The sequence below is a fragment of the Elephas maximus genome, chromosome 2 (genome assembly GCF_024166365.1).
Source record: "Elephas maximus indicus isolate mEleMax1 chromosome 2, mEleMax1 primary haplotype, whole genome shotgun sequence".
Lineage (NCBI taxonomy): Eukaryota > Metazoa > Chordata > Mammalia > Proboscidea > Elephantidae > Elephas > Elephas maximus.
Genome location: NC_064820.1, coordinates 215,786,800 through 215,809,114, shown reverse-complemented (window position 1 = coordinate 215,809,114; position 22,315 = coordinate 215,786,800). Strand labels below are relative to the sequence as shown.

Below are 22,315 nucleotides of genomic sequence, written 5' to 3'. Positions count from 1 at the left end.
TAAGTCTGGTCTTTTTTTGTGAGTTTGAATTTTGTTCTACATTTTTCTCCCTCTCTGTCCGGAACCCTCTATTGTGATTCCTGTCAGAACAGTCAGTTGTGGTAGCTGGGCATCATCTAGTTGTGTTGGATTCAGTCTGGTGGGGGTTGTGGTAGTTGTGGTCCATTAGTCCTTTGGACTAATCTTGCCTTGTCTTTGGTTTTCTTCATTCTTCTTTGCTTCAGATGGGGTGGGACAAGTAAATGTATCTTAGATGGCCACTCACAAGCTTTTAAGACCCGAGATGCATCTGACCAAAGTAGGATGTAGAACATATTCTTTATAAACTATGTTATGCCAATTCAGCTAGATGTCCCCCAAGACCATGGTCCCCAGCCCTCAGCCCAGTAACTCCATTCCTCAGGGAGTTTGGATGTGCCTATGAAGCTTTCATGATCTTGCCTTGGTCAAGTTGTGCTGACTTTCCCAGTATTGTGTACTGTCCTGACCCTTCACAAAAGTTATCATTTATCTACTGTCTAGTTAGTATATTTCCCTTCCTATGCCTTCCCTCCCTCATAACCATCAAAAATTGTTTCTTTCTGCATATAAACCTTTTCATGAATTTTTATAATAGTGGTCTCATAGAGTATTTGTCCGTTTGTGATTGACTTATTTCACTCAGCATAATACCCTCCAGATTTATCCATGTTGTGAGATGTTCACAGATTCATCATTGTTCCTTCGTGTTGTGTACTATTCCATCATGTGTATGTACTACAGTTTATCCATTCATCTGTTGATGGGCACTTAGGTTGTTTCCATTTTTTGCCTTTGTGAATAATGCTGCAGTGAACATGAGTGCGCATATGTCTATTCGTGTGATGGCCCTTATTTCTCTAGGATATATTCCTAGGAGTGGAATTGTTCGATTATATGGTATTTCTGTTTCTAGCTTTTTAAGGAAGTGCCATACCATTTTCCAAATTGGTTGTACCCTTTAGCATTCCCACCAGCAGTGCATAAGAAGTCCAATCTCCCTACAGCCTCTCCAACATTTGTTATTTTCTATTTTTCTTTTGTTTTGTTTTTAGTGCTAGTAATGTTGGGGTGAGATGGTATTTCATTGTAGTTTTGATTTGCATTTCTCTAATGGCTAGTGATTGCGAGCATTTCCTCATGTGTCTGTTAGCCACCTGAATGTCTTCTTTGGTGAAGTGCCTGTTCATATCCTTTGCCCATTTTTAAATGGATTATTTGTCTTTTCATTGTAGAGGTGTTGAACTTTCTTATAGGTTTTAGAGATTAGATCTTTGTCGGATATGTCATCGCCAGAAATTTTTTCCAGTCTGTAAGTTCTCTTTTTATTCTTTTGGTGAAGTCTTTTGATGAGCATAAGTGTTTAATTTTTAGAAGATCCCAGTTATCTAGCTTATCTTCTGGTGTTTGTGTATTGTTAGTATTGTTTTGTATCCTGTTTATGCTGCATATTAGGGCCTCTTTGAGGGCACTGAGTTTTTAGCATTGACATTATTTTTTCTTCCATGATCTTTACGATTTTAGGTTTTATATTTAGGTCTTTGATCCATTTCGAATTAGTTTTTGTATATGGTGCAAGTTATGGGTCCTGTTTCATTTTTTTTTTACAGATAGACATCCAGTTTTGCTATCACCACTTGTTAAAAAACTGCCTTTTCCTCATTTAATGGACTTTGGACCTTTGTCAAAGATCAGCTGACCATAGGTGGATGGATTTATATCAGGGTTTTGACTTTGTTCCATTGATCAATGCGACAGAAAATTATTTTTGTCTGGAACACTATACATTATCAGTCAAGCATGGTTTGAAAGTTTTTTTCTTCCATGCAACATCTCTTAAGAAGCTACTGGAGTATGCACTCCATCAAAACTAGGGAGTAAACAAACAAAAAAAAGGAAGACAAACAGGGTCCATCTCAGCAGAGAAGTGAAGGTGGAAATTCCCAAATGGTGGTGAAGGAAGCCTGCAGTGACAGTTGCTTATAGGCCTAGAAAGGCCTCCTATCCTGGCTAAAATAGAAGACTTGGAAGGATGTTTCCAATGAAAACATGGAAACATAGATAAGTAAGTGGGTTTGACCACACTGAGAGGGGTACAACTGCTCTGTCACAGAGCTGGGGATAAACTATTGGTACGTGTATAGAAAACTAAGCCATCCTCAGCTCCAGGAACACTAAAGAGGTGAACAAGAAATGTAATCATTGTACATGTATAGCTGGGCTGTGAACAATATTTATGTCATCATCAAAACGTGAAAATTGTTAACGAATAACTCGGAGACATTGAATTATCTCTAGGAGAAAACAATTTACTCACTCATGTGAGGGGAGACAGCCCTCAGACACTTGTCCATGAACAAAGGTAAAAAATTGGATTTACAAGTGAGAGGAAGAAGAAAGGAGAGAAAAACTGCAGAGGATTTCACACTTCGGGGCAAACTTATTAGCAGCCAAGAGCTCAGTCTAGGGCAGCTAGAGGAGTCAGAGACCATTTCATTTCTTTATGAATTCTCCAGAAAACCCTAAAGGTGTCTCTAGGGGACAGATATGCTGGAGATCTGGGTGTAATGTCCACTGGGTACTCCCACCATCACTTCTGCCTTAGTTAGGCTTGTGGGTCCCATGTCCTGCATTGAAATCGCTCACAGTCTACACACATATAAGCACAAGCTTTGCTCTGACTTTGTTGGGGCGGGGTGGAGAGGAAGCTGTGTGTGTAGAAGGTGATGTAAGTGTAAATTCTCATCTTAGAAAGCAGGAAATCAATATATGATGCCTAGACTTGAGAAGTCAAGAAATAGCAGTGCAAGCTTATTGTATTCTGAGAATCTTTGCGGGGGGGGCCTCGTGATGCCATTGGGTGGCAGTCCTGGGAACCACTGGACTGTGTGCCCAGGTCCAGTGTTCTCTGGCTGTGACCTTGGGTGGGTCACTTTACCTCTTCAAAACCCAATGTTCTCACCTATAAAATGGGCATGCTTTTTGCTTACTTCATTGGGTCATTGAGAGAATTACATGCAGAACAAGTACTTAGTATGAGGCTAAGCACATTGATAAAGGCTTAACCCCCTGAGTTATTGCCCTTATTAATATGGCCATTGCTTGTGATGTGGAATGCTGTGCTGACCGAGGTCTGGATGGGGGCGGGGGTGTAAAGCACCATCAGAAATCACCTAAATTCCTGAATGATAAGAATCAGGATCAGCACAAAAGTGGTTCCTATGAGTTGAAAATCAGACATACCTCCACTCTCCAACTTCTTCACCCTTTCTGACACCACCATTTCCCCCATGGCACTCTCTACTTATTTGCTGGGTTTGATAATTCATTGCAATGGCCACACAGAACTCTCAGACCATGACTCACAGTTACGTGGTTTGTTAGGGAAATAACAGGCTACAACTTGGGATCAGGTTCAACTTGGAAGTAACAGGAACAACTCAGGATCAGGATCAGGAAGCACATAGGCAATGTCTGGAAGGCTCCCCTGAAGTGGGGAGCACATTCCTTTCCTTTCAATGAACAGCTTCCAACCCGGACAGTTCTCTTAGCTGCTCTCTGCCATCAGGCTTCTCTGCCGTCATCCCTCTCTGCCATCAGGGCTCTCTGCTGCAAACTGGCCCAACTTATGGCTAGTGTAGCAGCATACTCAGCTCTCTTAACTGCTTACTGGAGTCAGGCCTCTCTGCCATCAGCCTCTCTGCCGTTGGCCTCTCTGCTGCTAAATGGCCCAGCTTACAGTCAGTGTAGCAGCCCTCTCAGCCATGCAGGCCCTCTGTTAAGCCATGCAAGCCCTCTCTTAGCCGTGCAAGCCCTGTCTCAGCCATGCAGGTTTCTCTCAGTCATACAGGCCTCCCCTGCTGTCAGGCCTCATAGCCAGGATAGCAGCCTGCCCAGCTGTTCAGGTCCTCTCATCCCTCCAGCTCTGCTGCTGGGCCCCTTCTGGGGCTCTCAGCTCTCCAGCTCTGATGCTAGGCCTCTTGCCATCTTCAGTGTTTTCAGCTCTTGACCCATATTACAGCTCTTTTAGGAGGTTCCCTGTGTAGGAACCCCAGGTTCAAAACTCTCCGCTCCAGGCTCTTCTTGGTCTTGAGGTTCCTTCCTCCCCTCTCAAAACCTCTGTGAGGTTGGTGGCTAACATAAAAAAATTCCTTGTCAATTTCAAGATGTGGCCCTCCCAATAGGACCATGAACTGACCAGTCCCCTCAATGGACCACAAGTCACTCAATCCTATTGGGTGGTTTTATATACCACCATTCCAACTAGTAAACTGACTAATTCCTGCAAGGTGAGTAAAATAGACTCATCATAGGGAAGACTGTGGCTCAGGGCCAGAAAGGCCATATATAAGAGAAACCTATTGCACTGCAGGCCATTCTCTGGCCATTTTGGCCATGGATTCTTAGACATACTTAAGATTTGGAGAATTATTTCTCCCTCCTCACACATTTTACCAGTCCAAATCAGTCATTAACTATTAGTCTATCCGTAGGGCAAAAGGAAACCCTGGTAGCGTAATGGTTAAGTGCTATGGCTACTAACCAAAAGGTCGACAGTTTGAATCTGCCAGGCGCTCCTTGGAAACTCTATGGGGCAGTTCTACTCTGTCCTATAGGGTCGCTATGAATCGGAATCGACTCGACGGCAGTGGATTTTTTTTGGTGGGTAGGGCAAAAACTCCCCTCAGGGTGCAGTCACTCAGGGACCAGTCACATAGGTCTGGTGTCCATCTGATCTGGTCAGGTTGTCCAAGTGGTATCATCTCAGCTTCACTTCCTCTGGCATCTGGGATTGTTGGCCTAAGAGACTACCACATCCCTTGCTCTAAGATTCTCCTGAGGTATCAGTATACCAGACCTTTTAGGGGACATTAGGTTTGGCCGCTGTACTGGTCTAACCTAGCATGTACCTCCCCCTTAGTCCACTCTTTCACAGTTACAGCTTCTACAATTACATTTTTCACAATTACAATAGCCTCTGTTTAGCAATCATTACTTACAATAGTCATATAAGCATCTTCCCCACCCTACCCATCAGTAGCGATCCTAGCTTTTCTCTCTCATTTTGAGTGTAAGCACACTCACGAAAGCATGTAAGCCAACCACTTCATGCCCCTTTAACTCCCCCTATTTTGGATAACCAATGTTTAAATTGCTCATTCCTACCAAATCAGTACTCTGAGGAGACAAGCATGTTCCTTGGTCTGAAGAATCTTTTGTTCCAGTTAGCATTCTGAACATCTGTGTCCATCAGCAAAGCCCTGTCCAGGGCAAGCCTCCAAATCACAGCAAATCCTGTTCTCTATGCCAATTTTAGAGCATCAAAAATTTCTCTCTCTTTCCCCTTCACCTCAGGCCAGGTTATGTCATCCTCATTCACCTGGGGCTATGTCAATGGGTACCAGCCATGGGCTGGGGAGCCCATACAACTCCCTGCACTTCAGACCAGCCATCCCCTTTTCTCTCTCTCATCTCTAGCCACCTAGGCAGTCAACAGATGACAGAGGAACATGTCCAAGCTTAGCCCATCTCTTCACAGCTGCACCTACCCTACTTTCACTCAGCTCATGGACACATGTAGTAATCTCAAGTGAGCATACCAGGCTATCTACTCACTCTCTTTCATTAACTTCCAGCCCCAGAAGGTTGTTCTTCTGATGGGCACTGACATGTCCTATTCCATAGCACCCTTCAGATTCCATAGGGCTATGACCTAATGGACATCCTTTTACTGTTCATTCACCAAGCAGCTCTTTAGAATTGAGTCTTCAATCATCATGGTACTCTCAATTAAAGACCAATGTAATTGAAAGGATTCAAGATGGCAGCCTAGTCAGATGGCATGCCATCCCTCTACAGCAAAGACCTGTGAAACAAAGTGAAACAGATACAGATGACAACCCTGGAACCCTGAGCATCAAATGAAAGGATATAGAATTAGACTGAACACCAATTAGAAAAAGAAACTGAAAACAGCAGCAAACGGGGGGGGGGGATATGGAGCAGAGGTGCCCTGCCAGACAGCCTGGCACAGCAGGGTATTTTGAGGCAAAGCCAGGAGTGACCCTGGGTGAACAGCACAGGAAGACAACATCGTGGAACTCCCAACAGGGGACAGATAAACTGTGTCAACATATCTGGGGTGAAGCAAGGTGAGCAGGACATGAACTGGAGCTAAGGAGGGAAAGTACAGCATATACAGAACAGGGAGAGAGCCAGGACCCAGAGAAAGGGCAACTGTCCAGTGGTGGTACCTCACCAGAAGGGTGGGTGGCAAGCAAGGAGCAATAGATGAATCCTTCTTTTTTTCTCTCTTTCTCTCTCCTTCCACCATGAGGGTGTGCCTATGCATCCCCAGGCAGACCACGCTGCCTCTCCTAGAGGTTGCCTCCTGTAGGTTGCCTGTGCAACCACCAATCTCCAGCCCCATCCCTCCCCTGCCAGAGAGAATGCCTGCACAACCCCCAGTAAATCTCCCTGCCCCTCCCCCACCATAGAATGTGCCTGTCCAGCTGCCGGCCCTGTCCCTTCCCTGCTGGAGAGAGCACTCGCACAACCCCAAGTTGCCCATCCCACCTCTCGCCCATCAGAGTGTCTGCATGTCCCCTAGGAGACTGCCTTGCCCCTCCTCCACTGGGAAGAGCATCTGCGCACACCCAGCTGACTCCTCTGCCCCCCCAACAGAAGGAGTGCCTCAGAGCCCCCCAGACACCTGTCTTGCTCCTTGCTCATCACCTGCCCACCTGCTGAATGACTGTGAGCATCCCCTTACCATCGAATAGCGTCTGCTCTATATACCAACAGCCATCTCACATGTAGAGTGGACAGTGACAAGTGCTCACCTTGCCTGCTCTAGTCCTGTCCAACTGGGGGCAGGAAGTGAATGCTCCTGTGCCACCAGACAAGCAATCACAAAAGCATGCCAGACCTGCCCACCCTGGTAAATCAAAACAGACCAAAAAATTATAAATAAATAAAATAATGCCTTAAGGCCTCGGAAACAGCAGACAATACCAAATCATATAAAGAGACAAGACAAGATGGCTCAACCAAATGACCAAAATAAAGGGCAGAAAACCTTCCTGAGGAAGAGATGGTAATGGAATCACCTGATAAGGAATTCGAAAGGCTCATATGTAGGAGTCCTCAAAGAGATCAAGGAAACACACAGACAAAACCCTAGAAAATTTCAGGAAAACAATACAAGAACAAAATGACAAATTAAATAGACAATTAGAAATCATACAAAAAAGGCAACTAGAAATCCAGAAAATTAACAATATCAGAAATACATAACTCAATGGAAGGACATAGAAGTAGAATTGAAACAATGGAAGAAAGAATTAGAGAAATAGAGGACAAATCCCTTGATGACATTTTTTTGAGGAACAATCAGAAAAAAGAATGAAAAAAAAAAATGAAGAAAGCCTGAGTTATGTGGACACTACGAAGAGGAATAATTTATTCATGATGGGAATCCCAGAACATGAGTAGACAAAAAAAAAAAGCACAGAGAGAATTGTTGAAGATTTGTGGAAAGAAAACTTTGCCATCCAAGAAGCTTAACAAACCCCATAGAGGATAGACCCCAAAAGAAAGTCACCAAGACAGATCATATTCAAACTTTCCAAGTACAAAGATAAAGAAAGAACTCTGAGAGCAGCTTGGGAAAAACAAAATATCACCTACAAAGCAACTCCAATAAGACTAAACTCTGATCTTTCAACAGAGACCATGCAGGCAATAAAGCAATGGGATGACATATATAAAACCCTGAAAGAAAAGAATTGCCAACCACGAATAGACATATGCACACCCATGTTCACTGCAGCATTATCCACGATAGCACAAAGATGGAAACAACCTAAGGGTCTATCAATAGATGAATGGATAAATAAACTATGGTACATACACACAATGGAATAAATACCATGGGATAAAGAAAAATAATGAATCCATGAAACATCTCACAACACATGAATCTGGAGGGCATTATGATGAGTGAAATAAGTCAATCACAAAAGGACAAATATAGTGTGAGAACACTATTATAAAAACTCAAGAAAAGTTTGGACTCAGAAAGAAACAATCTTTGATGGTTAAGAGGGAGAGCTGAGGTGGGGGGGATGGGAATCACTAAATAGATAGTAGACAAATGTTAACTTTGGTGAAGGGAAAGACAATATACAATATAGGAGAAGTCAGCACAACTTTACCAAGGCAAAGGAAGACACTTAGAGGAACACAGGAATTAAAAAAAAGAAAGGGCAACCATAGTAAATAGCATATACAACAACAGTAAAAACAAGTAATAACTTACAAGCAGATACACAGACAGATACATATGCTGAATACGAGAAGGTGGGCATATAATAGTAAACCCATGGACACATATAGGCTATGCTGTGGATATTTTTACATACATATTTTTATGTACAACACATATATTTATATGTATAGTAGAGCACAGAGGGGACACAGTCATAGAAGTTTCCTAGACACATCCAAATGCCTTGAGGGACCGAGGTACTGAGGCTGAGGCTGGCGACCATGGTCTCAGGGGACATCTAGGTCAATTGGCATAAGATAATTTATAAAGAAAATGTTCTACATCCAACTTTGGAGAGTAGCATCTAGGGTCTTTTCAAAAGCTTGTGAGTAGCCATCTAAGATACATTCTGTCCAGAGCAAAGAAGAATGAAGAAAACCAGACACAAGAAAAATATTAGTTCACAAGACTAATGGGCCACATGAACAAAATTCAAATTCACAAAAAAGACCAGACTTACTGGTCTGACAGAGACTGGAGGAACTCCCAAGACTATGGCCCCCAGACACCCTTCTAACTCAGAATTGAAACTACTCCAGAAGTTCACCTTTCAGTCAAAGATTAAATAAGTCTATAAAACAAACAATAACACATGTGAGGAATGTGCTTCTTAGATCAATCAAGTATACGAGACCAAATAGGCAACACCTACCCAAAAGTAAAGACAAGAGGGCAGGAAGGGACAGGAAAACTGGATGAATGGACATGGGGGAACCCGGGGTATAAAAGAAAAGGGGGAGCGTGCTGACACATTGCAGAGATTGCAACCAATGTCATGAAGCAATTTGTGTATAAATTTTTGAACGATAAACTCAATTGTACTGTAAACCTTCACCTGAAGCACACACACAAAAAGTAGCCAACGTAATTGTCTCAAATACATATCTTCTGATCTCATTGGCTTTTGGCATAAGCCGCATTTACTATTTTCTTTTTTAGTGTATTCAATCAAGTATTGCCTGAAGGGTGGAGTTACACACTCTGTTTTTTTTTTAACAATACCCAATATTCATTTCCATCATACATTCATACATATAGCAGGTAGTCAGACTAATAATATTCATAGTATGTTCAGATAACTACGTAACCTTTTTAAACATTCTAGTTTTATCTTCTGTTTTCCACCTTTTGACTATCTTACTCATTTGTGAGCATATGGCCTTGATCTCTGGGTGGTTCAAACCAAAAGACCCTGGCCCCCCATCATCATCTTGTTTAACCTGGTAGGCTTTCACCCAAGCCACTCTAGATGCAGCTTTCCTGTTCACTGCTGTAACATAACATCTCTTACTTTTCTTTTAACCATTACAGATAGCAGGAACCAAAATAACCATCCCAGAATCAAAAGTTTCTCATCCCATGCCAGTTCATTTGCTTCCAAAATTCCATGCTTCCATGAGTCAGGAACCATTGCAATGAATACCAGTCCTGACACCAGCCATAAAGCAGCACAAGGCATCGCCTAAACTCCTGTGGGATAAGAATCAGGATTAGCACAAATCTGGTTCCTATGAGGTGGAGGTCAGACATACCTCCACTCTCCGACTTCTTTACCATTTCTGACACCGCCATTTCCCCCACAGCACTCTCTACTTCTCTGCTGGGCTGGATGATTCATTGGAATGGCTACACAGAGCTCTCATACATAGTTATGCAGTTTATTAGGGAAGTAATAGACTTCAACTCAGAATCAACTTGAAAGTAACAGGAATGACTTTGGATCAGGATCAGGAAGCACATAGGCAAATTTTGGAAGTCTCCCCTGAAGTGGGGGAGCACATTCCTCCCTTCCTCAGTGAAGAATACCTTCCAACCAGGACAGCTCTCTCAGCTGCTGTCTGCCATCAGCCCTCTGCCATCAGCCCTCTCTGCTGTCAGCCTCTCTGCTGCTAACGGGCACAGCTCATAGTCAGTGTAGCAGCTGTCTCAGTCGTGAAGGCCCTCTCTCAGCCATGCAGGCTTCTTTTAGCTGTTCAGGCCTCTCTTTGCTGTCAGGTCTTTTCACTGCTAACTGGGACAGCTTATAGACAGCCTGTTCAGTCCTCCAGCTCTGCCACCAGGCCTCTTCTGGGCCTCTCAGCCACCAGCTGTCCTGCTGGGCCCCTTCTGAGCCTCTCACTGCTAGCTCTGGTTCCAGGGCTCTCCTGGGCCTCTTGCAATCCTCAGTGTTAACAGCCCTTAACCTGTGTTACAGTTCTTTTAGGAGATTCTCCATGTAGGAGCCCCAGGTCCAAAGCACTGTGGTTCAGTCTATTCTTGGTCTTGAGGTTCCTTCCTCCTCTCTCAAAACCTCTGTGGGGTTGGCTTCTTGTGTAAGTAAGCTCCTTATCAATTTTAGGGCATGGCCACCCCAGCAGAACCATGAATGCACCAACAGCCTCGGTGGACTTCAAGCCACTCCATTCTACTGGGTGCTTTTACACACCAACTTTCTGACTAGTAAACTGACTAATCCCTGCAAGGTGAGTAAAATAGACCAATTGCAGAACAGACTGCAACCCAGGGCCAGGAAGGCCTATTCCACAGCAGGGGGTCAAGAACAAAAGGGCCAATTCCCACCAGATGAGCTGAACCCCCATGAGAGGTAAAAAAGGAGCAGGGAAAGGCAGAAGTGCTGCCTCCTCACTCTTGCTCTTTACAGTTTTGCGATGAACACTTTTAGCTGTGACTTGAAGAGAAAGGAGAGTAAAACTGTCATAGATAGGAAGACTCTCTTATTTGCTCTTCCAGAAAACACTGATTACAAATGTCCGCCAGTGCCAGGCTGGGAACTGGGTGATCACTTGTGGGGCCAAGAGGGTACCATGTGAAGAGATGGAACTGGGGCAGACACACAGGAAGAGACAACGACCACACACCAAGCACTTTTTAATCAGAGAGAAGAAGAAGGAAGAGGAGAAGGAGCAAGGGGAGGAGGGAAGGGAGAGGTAGGGGGAAGGAAAGGAGGAGTGGGACTGGTGGGAGGACTAAAAGAAGAAGAAGGCAGCTTTCTATTCTCATTTGTGATTTCTCACCAGGCCTTTTTGAAATATTGAAAAACGCTCTCTGACTTGCCCCTGCCAGTCCCCACCTATGTACACTAACTTTTAGAGATTCTCAGGGTTGTGAACCGACCATTTCTATGCTGGCTATAAAGTTGGAAGAACTTAATTTCATCCTGGGAGAACCAGTCCAGTCACTTTCTCAGTTTTTCTGTTTGAAAATGGGGACAGTTCCAACTATTGTAATTTTTGCATCCTTTATCTCGTTTTGAAAATGATTTGCCACAGTTCAGTGAATGCCTATGGTGGCAACCAAGTCACCTCGGAAAGGGGCCTGGGCCACGCCAGACCTCAGTTTTCCTTATCTGTAAAATAGGAATTATAGCTTTCCCTTGCAGGTTTTCCCACAGCTGTGAATATGCCAAGTGTGTAACTGATCCAAGACATGGCTGACAAATGGTTGTTAATGTGATATAAATAGCGTAAAATATAATGGATTAATAATAATTATTTTATAACAATATGTAATAGTTATATATCGAGGCATTGGTGGTTCTGCGGTAGAATTCTCACCCTCCACGTGGGAGACCCAGGTTTGGTTCCTGATACACCTCATGTGCAGCCTCCACCTGCCAGTCAGTGGAGTCCGCATGTTACTATGATGCTGCACAGGCTTCAGCGGAGCTTCCAGACTAAGACACGGCTAAGGAAGAAAGGCCTGGCAATCTACTGCCGAAAATCAGCCAGTGAAAATCCTGTGGATCACAACGGTCCAATCTGCAACTGATCATGGGAATGGAACAAGACTGTGCAGTGTTTTGTTCCATTGTGCATGGGGTCACCATAGCTAACAACATACATTAATAATTATTAATAATAATTACAGTAGCATCAAATTATCATTCCAGGCCTGGGAACTGCTCCCAGGACCTGAACTCAGGGATCATAATTTTCCTAAGACATGTGCCGTCACACCTGCCTGGCCACCAGCCCTTGGCCATGTCCCCTTCCTCTGAGCTGCCTCACATGAGCCTTCCTTGCTGATCATGTGGCCTGAGCAGTCATGACCTGTGTGGTTTCTTGTTTTGTAATTTGACATTTTGGGCTGTAGCCATTCCGCTTCCATACACTGTCTGGAACACTCGTTTATCTCTGAACCCAGTACCTGCCATAATACCAGGCATACAAGAGGCACTTAATAAACGCTCATATGTGACCAAATACCTTGCACACACCTGTGCTCGGTAAAACTTGTTGAACCAAAAGCAGTCCACCTCCTGCAAAAGAAGCTCAAAATTTATAATCTGAAAGCTAGAAAATGTTGAAAGAAATTAAAGAAGATTTAAATAAATAGAATAACATCACATGTTCACGGACCAGAAGACTTAATAGTGCTAAGATGGCAATACTCCCCAAGTTGATCTACAGACTCAGTGCAATCCCCATCAGAATCCCAGCTATCATCTTTGTAGAAATTGACAAGATGATCCTAAAACTCACATGCAAATGCAAAGAACTCCAAATAGTCAAAACAATCTCAGCAAAAAACACTGTTGAAGGACTTATATTTCCCAATCCTAAAACTTATTACAAAGTGGCAGCAATCAAGCTGCATGGTACTGGCATAAGGACAGACATACAAATCTATGGAAGGGAACTGAGAGACAAGAAATAAGCCAATGCATTTATGATCAATTGACTTTCTATAAGGGTACCGAGATAATTCAATGAGGGAAAGAATAATCTTTTCCACAGATAGTGTTAGGACAACTGGATATCCATGACAGAATCAATTTGGATCCCTACCCCATACCATACACAAAAAATTAGCTCAAAAGGAATGATAAATCTAAATGAAAGAACTAAAACTACCAAACTCTTAGAAGAAAACACAGAAGAAATCTTCATTATTTGGGATTAAGCAGTAGAACCAAATGCACAAGCGATAAAAACAGAATGGCTGATAAATTGGATCTCGTCAAAATTAAAAAGCTTTTGTGTTTCAAAGGACACTATCAAAAAAATGAAAAGACAATCCAGAGCCAGAGAAAATATTTGCAAACCATATATTCAATAAGGGACTTGAATCCACAGTATATAAAGAACTCTTCCAACTCAGTAATGAAAAGACAAATGACCCAATTAAAAAATGAGCAAAAGACCCCCCCTCCATGATAGATTATCAAACACAGCAATGAATAGACAAGCAACAGAAAAACAAAATAGGTAATCGGGACCTCATAAAAGTTAAATAGTTATGTTCATTGAAAGACTTTATCAAAAGAGTAAAGACAACCTACAGACTGGAAAAAAAACCTTTGGGAATGATATACCTGATAAGGGTTTAATATCTAAAATATACATAAAAATCTTTTACAACTTAACAACAAAAAGACAACCCAATCAAAAACTGGGCAAAGGACATGAACAGACACATCACAAAAGAAGATATTCAAATGGCCATCAGCCACATGAAAAGATCCTCAGTGTCATTGGCCATCAGAGAAATGCAAATCCAAACCACATGAGATATCATTTCACTCTGACTAGGATAGCCAAGATTAAAAAAACGGAAAATAACAAGTGTTGCAGGGGATGTGGAGAAATTAGAATCCTTATCCATTACTGGCGGAAGTGCAAAATGTATAGATATTGTAAAAAAACAGTCTGGAGATTCCTCAAAAAACTAGAGGTAGAGCTTCCATATGACCCAACAATTCTACTCCTAGGTATATACCCTAGGGATCTAATAGAAGTGACATGAACAGACATATGCACACCTACGTTCATTGCAGCACTATTCACAACAGCAAAAAGATGGAAACAACTTAAGTGCCCATCAACAGATGAATGGATAAGTAAAGCGTGGTACACATATACAATGGAATACTACTCAGTGATAAAGGAAAACAAGTTCCCAAAACGTCTTGGAACATGGGTGAACCCGGAGGACATTATATTGGGCAAAATAAGTCAATCAGAAAAAAACATTGTATGCTCTCACTTTTATGAATGACATGAACAAGTAAATATACAGAAACTAATGTTCATTAGGAGCCCTGGTGATGCAGTGGTTAAGATAAATTCATTAGTGGTTACCGGAGATGGGGGGCTGAGGGAGATTCACTCTACAGATATTGTTGTTGTTGTCGTTAGGTGCCATCAAGCTGGTTCTGACTCATAGCAACCCGACGTACAACAGAACAAAACACTGCCCGGTCCTGTGCCATTCTCACATTGTTGTTATGCTTAAACCCATTGTTGCAGCCAGTGTGTCAGTTCATCTCATTGAAGATCTTCCTTCCTCTTTTTCACTGACCCTCTACTTTACCAAGCATGATGTCCTTTTCCAGGGACTGATCCCTCCTGAACAACATGTCCAAAGTATGTGAGATGTAGTCTCGCCATCCTTGCTTCTAAGGAGCATTCCAAGACAGATCTGTTCGTTCTTTTGGCAGTCCGTGGTATACTCAATGTTCTTTTCCAACACCACAATTCAAAGGCATCAATTCTTCAGTCTTCCTTATTCATTGCCCAGGTTTCACGCGTATAGGAGGCGACTGAAAACACCATGGCTTGGGTCAGGTGCACCTTAGTCTTCAAGGTGGCGTCTTTGCTTTTCAACACTTTAAAGAGGTCTTTTGCAGCCCATTTGCCCAATGTAATGCGTCTTTTGATTTCTTGACTACTGCTTCCATGGGTGTTGATTGTGGATCCAAGTAAAATGAAATCCTTGACAACTTCAATCTTTTCTCTGTTTATCATGATGTTACGTATTGGTCCACTTGTGAGGATTTTTGTTTTCTTTATGTTGAGGTGTAATCCATGCTGAAGGCTGTGGTCTTTGATCTTCATCAGCAAGTCCTTTAAGTCCTCTTCACTTTCAGCAAGCAAGGTTGTGTCATCTGCATAATGCAGGTTGTTAATGAGTCTTCCTCCAATCCTGATGCCCCATCCTTGATATAGTCCAGCTTCTTGGATTATTGGCTCAGCACACAGATTGAATAGGTATGGTGAAAGGATACAACCCTAACGCACTCCCTTCCTGACTTTAAACCACACAGTATCCCCTTGTTCTGTCTGAACAACTGCCTCTTGATCTATGTAAAGGTTCCTCATGAGCACAATTAAGTGTTCTGGAATTTCCATTCTTCAAAATGTTATTCATAATTTGTTATGATCCACAAAGTCAAATGCCTTTGCATAGTCAATATGATACAGGTAAACATCTTTCTGGTATTCTCTGATTTCAGCCAGGATCCATCTGACATCAGCAATGATATCGCTGGTTCCACATCCTCTTCTGAATTTGGCTTGAATTTCTAGCAGTTCCCTGTCGATATACTGCTGCAGCCACTTGTGAATGATCTTCAGCAAAATTTTGCTTGCATGTGATAATAATGGTATTGTTCAATAATTTACACATTCGGTGGGATCACCTTTCTTGGGAATAGGCATAAATATGGATTTCTTGCAGTCAGTTGGCCAGGTAACTGTCTTCCAAATTCTTAGCATAGATGAGTGAATAATTCCAGTGCAGCATCTGTTTGTTGAAACATCTCAGTTGGTATTCCGTCAATTCCTGGAGCCTTGTTTTTTGCCAATGCATTCAGTGTAGGTTGGACTTCATCCTTCAGTATCATTGGTTCATGATCATATGGTACCTCCTGAGATGGTTGAACATCAACCAATTCTTTTTGGTATAGTGGCCCTGTATTCCTCCCATCTTCTTTTGATGCTTTCTGAGTTATTTAATATTTTCCCCATGGAATCCTTCAATATTGAAACTTTAGACTCAATTTTTTTCTTCAGTTCTTTAAGCTTGAGAAACGCAGAGTGTGTTCCTCCCTTTTGGTTTTCCATCTCCAGGTCTTTGCACATGTCATTATAATACTTTACTTTGTCTTCCTGAGCTGCCCTTTCAAATCTTCTGTTCAACTCTTTTACTTCATCATTTCTTTCTTTTGCTTTAGCTACTCTGTGTTCAAGAGCAAGTTTCAGAGTCTCTTCAGGCAGCCATTTTGGTCTTTTCTTTCTTTCCTGTCTTTTTAATGACCTCTTGCTTTCTTCATGTAAGACGCCCTTGATATCCTTCCACACTCGTCTGGCCTTTTAGTCATTAGTGTTCACCAGATCCTTCTTTCTAGTCTGTTTTAGTCTGGAAGCTCAGCTGAAACCTGTCTGCCATGGGTGACCCTACTGGTATTTGAATGCCACTGGCATAGCTTCCAGCATCACATCAACATGCAAACCCCCACAGTACGACAAACTGACAGACATGTGGGGGCTATAGATACTAGACAGCTGTTATTTTTGTTGATGGGAAAGGTAACACTAAATGACGATGAAGTATACACAGCTTGACAAAAGTAAACAATGTTACTAAAAAGTACACACACAAAAAGGACTGGTTGGTAATTGCTATGACATGTATCATTTTGAACAACAAAAACAACCCAAAAATATATGCATGGGTATATATGGATGTATATAGGCATATATGTAAATAAACAAAAAAAAGAAACCCATTGCTGTCGAGTTGATTCCAACTCACAGTGAAACTATAGGACAGAGTAGAACTGCCCCATAGCATTTCCATGGAGCAGCTGGTGGATTCAAACTGCTGGCCGCTTTGGTTAGCAGCCATAACACTTAACCACTGTGCCACCAAGGCTCCATATATGTGAATAGGTATGTATATATGTACGTATATATAGGTGTATACACGTGTATACATATATGCATCTATATGACTGTACATATATTCATGTTATATAAGGGGCATGGTTACAGATACTTCCCAGACGTAACCAAACACTTCACAGGATTGGATTTCTGGGTTTGAAGGATTAGGACCATAATCTCATGGGACATCTCAGTCAATTGGCATAGTATAGTTCATAAAGTTATGTTCTACATTTTGGTTTGGCAAGTAGTGTCTGGGGTCTTAAACACTCGTGAGTGGCCATCTAAGATACAACTAGTAGTCTCTACTTGCCCAGAGCAAAAGAGAAAGAAGGAAACCAAAGGCTCAAAGAAGAAACTAGTCTACAGGAAAACTAGTCTACATGAACCGCAGCCTCATCTACCCTGAGACCAGAAGAACTAGATGGTGCCCATCTCCCACTACCAACTGTTCTAATCAGGGCCACAATAGATGGACCCTGACTGAATGGGAGAAAAATGTGGAACAGAACCTCAAATTCCTAAAGAAAAAGAAAAGACTTACTGGACTAGTTGAGACTGACAGACTCCTCGAGACTATTGTCCTGAGATACTCTTGAAACAAAAATAACCCCTGAAGTCACCTTGTAGCTGAATAACAAATATCTCAAAAAATTACCATTACCACCCATGAGTATTGTGCTCCTTTAAAAAATCACTGTATGAGACCAAACGATCAACGCCTACTTTAAAACAAAGATGAGAATGTAAGGGGGCAGAGAAACTGGATTAATGGAAATGGAACAATCAGAATGGAAATAATGTTCACACATTGTGAAAAATGTAAACAATGTCACTGAACATCTTGTGTAGAAATTGTTGAATGGGAACCTAAACTGCTTTGTGAACCGTCACAGAAAACACAAAATATTATTTTTTAAAAATGGGCAAAGGACTTGAACAGACATTTCTCCAAAAAGGATATACATATATGGCCAGTAAGCACATGAAAAGATGGTCAACATCATTAGTCATTAGGGAAATGCAAATCAAAACCACAGTGAGGTGCCACTTCAAACTCAGCAGGATGGCTTTAATGAAAATAACAAGTGTTGGTGAGAACGTGGAAGAATTGGAATTCTCCTACGTTGCTAGTGGGAATACAAAATGGAGCAGTCACTTTGGGAAACAGTTGGGCAGTTCCTCAAAATGTTAAACAAGTTAAACACAGAGTTACCATATGACCCAGAAATTCCGCTCCTAGGTATCTACACAAAGTTCATGGCAGCATTATTTATAATAGCCCAAAAGTGGAACAATCCAGACGTCTATCAGTTGATGAATGGATAAACAAAAGATGGTTCACAATGGGATGTTGTTTGGCATTAAAAATGAATAGGTATTGATATAAGCCGCAGCATGACAAACTCCAAAAACCTTATGCTAAGTGAAAACGCTACATGTTGCATGATACCATTTCTATGAAATGTCCAGAATAGGCAAACCTATAGACACAGGAAGAGGATCAGTGGTTGCCCAGGGTTTCAGAGAGAAGAGCAAGAAGGAATGAAGAGTGACAAAGTTTCTTTTTAGGGTGACAAAAATATTCTAAAATTAGATATGACGATGGTTGCACAACTCTGTAAATATACTAAAAAACGTTGAATTGTACACTTGAAATAGAAGGACTTTATGGTATATAAGTGATATTTCAAAGCTGTTTATCCTAGGGGAGGCAGGAACCCGGCAGATAGAGGACAAGGAGGGAAGAAAGAGGTCATGGATTGAATTGCGTCCCCCAGAAATATGTGTAAAGTTGGTTAGGCCATGATTTCCAGTGTTGTGGGGTTATCCTCCATTTTGTGATTGTAATTTTATGTTAAAGAGGGTTAGGGTGGGATTGTTACACCCTTACTAAGGTCACGTCCCTGATCCAATGTAAACTGAGTTTCTCTAGGGTGTGGCCTGCATCACCTTTTATCTTACAAGAGATAAAAGGAAAGGGAAGCGAGCAGAGAGTGGAGGGACCTCGTGCCACCAAGAAAGAAGCACCAGGAGCAGAGTGCATCCTTTGGACCCAGGATTCCTGTGCGGAGAAGCTCCTAGTCCAGGGGGAGATTGATGACAAGAACCTTCCTCCAGAGTCAACAGAGAAAGCCTTCCCCTGGAGCTAACACCCTGAATTTAGACTTCTACTAGGCTTTGAGTGAATAAACTTTTGTTTGTTGAAGCCATCTGCTTGTGGTACTTCTGTTACAGCAGCACTAGATAACTAAGACAGGAGACTTTGATTATATGTCTTCTATACTTCAAATGGAAACCCTGGTGTTACTTCAAATGGAAACCCTGGTGGTGTAGTGGTTAAGTGCTATGGCTGCTAACCAAGGGCTCAGCAGTTCGAATGCGCTAGGCGCTCCTTGGAAACTCTATGGGGCAGTTCTACTCTTTTCTATAGGGTTGTTATGAGTCGGAATCAACTCAACGGCAGTGGGTTTGGTTTTTGGTATACTTCAAACGGAGCCCTGATGGTGCAGTGGTTAAGAGCTACAGCTGCTGACCAAAGGTCAGCAGTTCAAGTCCACCAGCCACTCCTTGGAAACCTATGGGGCAGTTTTTTTCTGTCCTATGGGGTTGCTGTGAGTCGGAATCGACTCAACAGCAAAGGGTGTGGGTATATATATATATATATATATATACATATATAAACACATACATATTTCAAACAGTGAGACTATACTCTCTATTAAAAAAGTAAATTTAAAAAACAAACGAAAGAAAAAAGAGATAGATCCCTGCTCCTTCCCCAATTTGAGTGGGGAAAAGGAGAGAGCTGTTGCCTATGCCCGACCCCAGTGCAAGCCCATGACTGGGTGGACAGCAGATTAGATGGGACAAACACAGCCTTAGCAAATTTTCCATTCATGGCCTAGAAGCCAACAAAGGCACCACCCACAGTGCCCGGATAACCAGAGGGTCCCAGTCCCGCTCCTTCTCCCACTGCCACCACCGGGGAACATGTAAAATCCCAGAAGCATATTGCAACCCCACAGACTAGCAAGAAAACCCCAAGACTGACCCCAGCCAAACAGAATGGAAGCTTGAGAAACAAATTCCATTGTTGTACCAGGAACAGAGAAAACTCTTTCTCGCACACCTGAGCCTGTGGCTGGTTCAGACTCCGGGCCACAGCCAGGACTCAGAAACAGGACAGATGCCTGAGATATGGGGATTGAGACTTGGCTGCACCAGTGAGGCCAGCGCAGCAAAGAGGGGGGATTCTCAGAGCACCTACCATGTTTCCTGAAGGGCCTTGGCTTGTTAACCAAAGAGCCCTGCTGTCACATTAGCTTAGAAAACCCCAGTTCAAGGAAGTCCAAGCATTTTTATTTGTTTGTTTACTACAGACCTCCTCAGAGCCTTTGCTATGGACTCTTCCAGAGGGGCCCTGGCAGATGCAAAGGACTTTTTTGATTTTGAGGAACATCTAGTGGGACAGGGGCTTATCTTTATTTTACAGTGGCGGGGAGGGGTTTGTCCGAGGTCTCACAGTGAGTCTGTGGGCAGCAGCCTTAGAAGCAAGTCTCCAGACTCTGGCCAAAGCTGACACTGCTGCTCCAGGCAGTCAGCATTCTGGCTGTCCCCTGAACCTGGGCCTGGACCCGGGCGATTTCATGCTGCGTCATCAGCAGTCTCTGGCCACTGTCTCTCTCAGAAATTTTCTATGTTTGAGCCCTTGCCTGGGTGCATGTCTGGGGGTGTGGTTGCTGAAGACAAAGGAGACTCAGAGAAAAGACAGGCTCCCGCCTGAGGAGAGGGGCCAGCAGCAGGGGCCAGGGCGTGCATGCTTGCTGCGAGGCCTGGGGCCCCTGACGGCCCCTCTGGGGCTAGGTCCCAACTGTGCCACGAAGGACTCAGACTTTCATCTGCTTTAGTGATTTATCCTTTGAATAAGCCTCTAAAACTCTCCATGGTAAAAATTCTACGGGATAAATGATTCATTGCTGAAGCTGGGTGAGGGGTGCGTGTAAATTTCAACACGAAAATAAAATATTCAAAAACTGCCCTGGCTCTTGATCCTCTGCATGGCTCAGAAGGGAGGGTCACAGTGGAAATTCCTGCCTCAATGACTGAGCCTCAAGCCTCGGCCCCCTCCTTACCTGGAATACAAGCCTCATACCTGCACCTTGAAGGCCCCCAAACTTGGGGCTGTCAGCATGCAGGGGCTTGGGGAGGCTCAGGGTTGCCCAAGCATCCCTGTGTGCTGTCCTTGCCACCGCCACCCATTGCTAACCCACACCTGGGCACTCCAGGCCCAGCCACCCTCCTCCCCCACAGCCCCTGCCTCCCAGACCCCAGCTGCAGGCCCTAGCAGGCTACTCACTTGGCTCCTCCTGGCCCGCCCCGCTCCGGACGCCGTGCCGGCTCCAGCCGAGGCCACTCATTACTCAGGATGTTTATTATTAGTCTTTGATTTGATTAGTGCCTGGGCTGTACTTCCTGGGTTTTCCCCGCAACCTACCAAATGTAAATCAGCACCTCTCCCTGCGCCTGCGTGCTCAGTCTCAGGAGCCAAGGTGGGTGGACATTGCCTCACACTCAGGGTTCCCATCAGGACGTCTGCTGGGCACCTACTGTGTGCTACCCACCAAGCAGGTAGAGAAATGAAGGCTGGCCTTCGCTTTGGGATGAAATACAAACCCTGGTACAGCTCCCACAACTCTCCAAACCCTGGCCCTTGCCCACTCATGGGCCTCACCTTTTGCCACCTACTATATTTTTATACATACCTCCGGAACCCTGGTGGCATAGTGGTTAAGTGCTATGGCTGCTAACCAAAGGGTCGGCAGTTCGAATCTACCAGGAGCTCCTTGGAAACTCTATGGGGCAGTTCTACTCTGTTCTCTAGGGTCGCTATGAGTTGGAATCGACTCGACGGCACTGGGTTTGGTTTTTTTTTATACATACCTCCAGCTCCAACAGGTTGAGTAGCTCTCTAGTCTCTGGGCATTTGCTCAGGCCCCTTCCTCTGCCTGGACCAACTTTTCCTATGGCATTGCCTGGCCAGCTCCTCCCCTGCTCCTTCTAGGCTCAGTTGAGGTATCACCTCCCCTGGGAAGCCCTCCCTGACTGCCCTGGGACACGTCAGATGCCCATTCTCTGATTGCTTAGCCCTACCCTTACCCCACCAAAGCACTTTCAAGGCTCAATACTAGAGTCTGAGACCTCGGTTGGAATCTTGGCCCTGTCCCCAACCCACTGGTGGCTTTGAGCAATTTGCTTAAACTCTGTGCTTCCATTTTCTCATAGGTTTATGAGGATGAAA

At 43.5% G+C, this 22,315-nt stretch overlaps 1 protein-coding gene across 2 annotated transcripts in view; it reads right to left on the bottom strand.

Moving 5' to 3' along the window:
* Nucleotides 1-21,467, bottom strand: part of TNFRSF13B (TNF receptor superfamily member 13B) — a 33,634-nt gene extending 12,167 nt beyond the window's left edge. For both annotated transcript variants that reach the window (XM_049874780.1, XM_049874781.1), the window contains exon 1: nt 21,374-21,467. In XM_049874780.1, the coding sequence (XP_049730737.1) occupies nt 21,374-21,434 (61 nt within the window). In that variant the 5' untranslated portion in view covers nt 21,435-21,467. The remainder of the gene's footprint in view (nt 1-21,373) is intronic.
* Between the last annotated feature and the right edge of the window lie 848 nt (nt 21,468-22,315).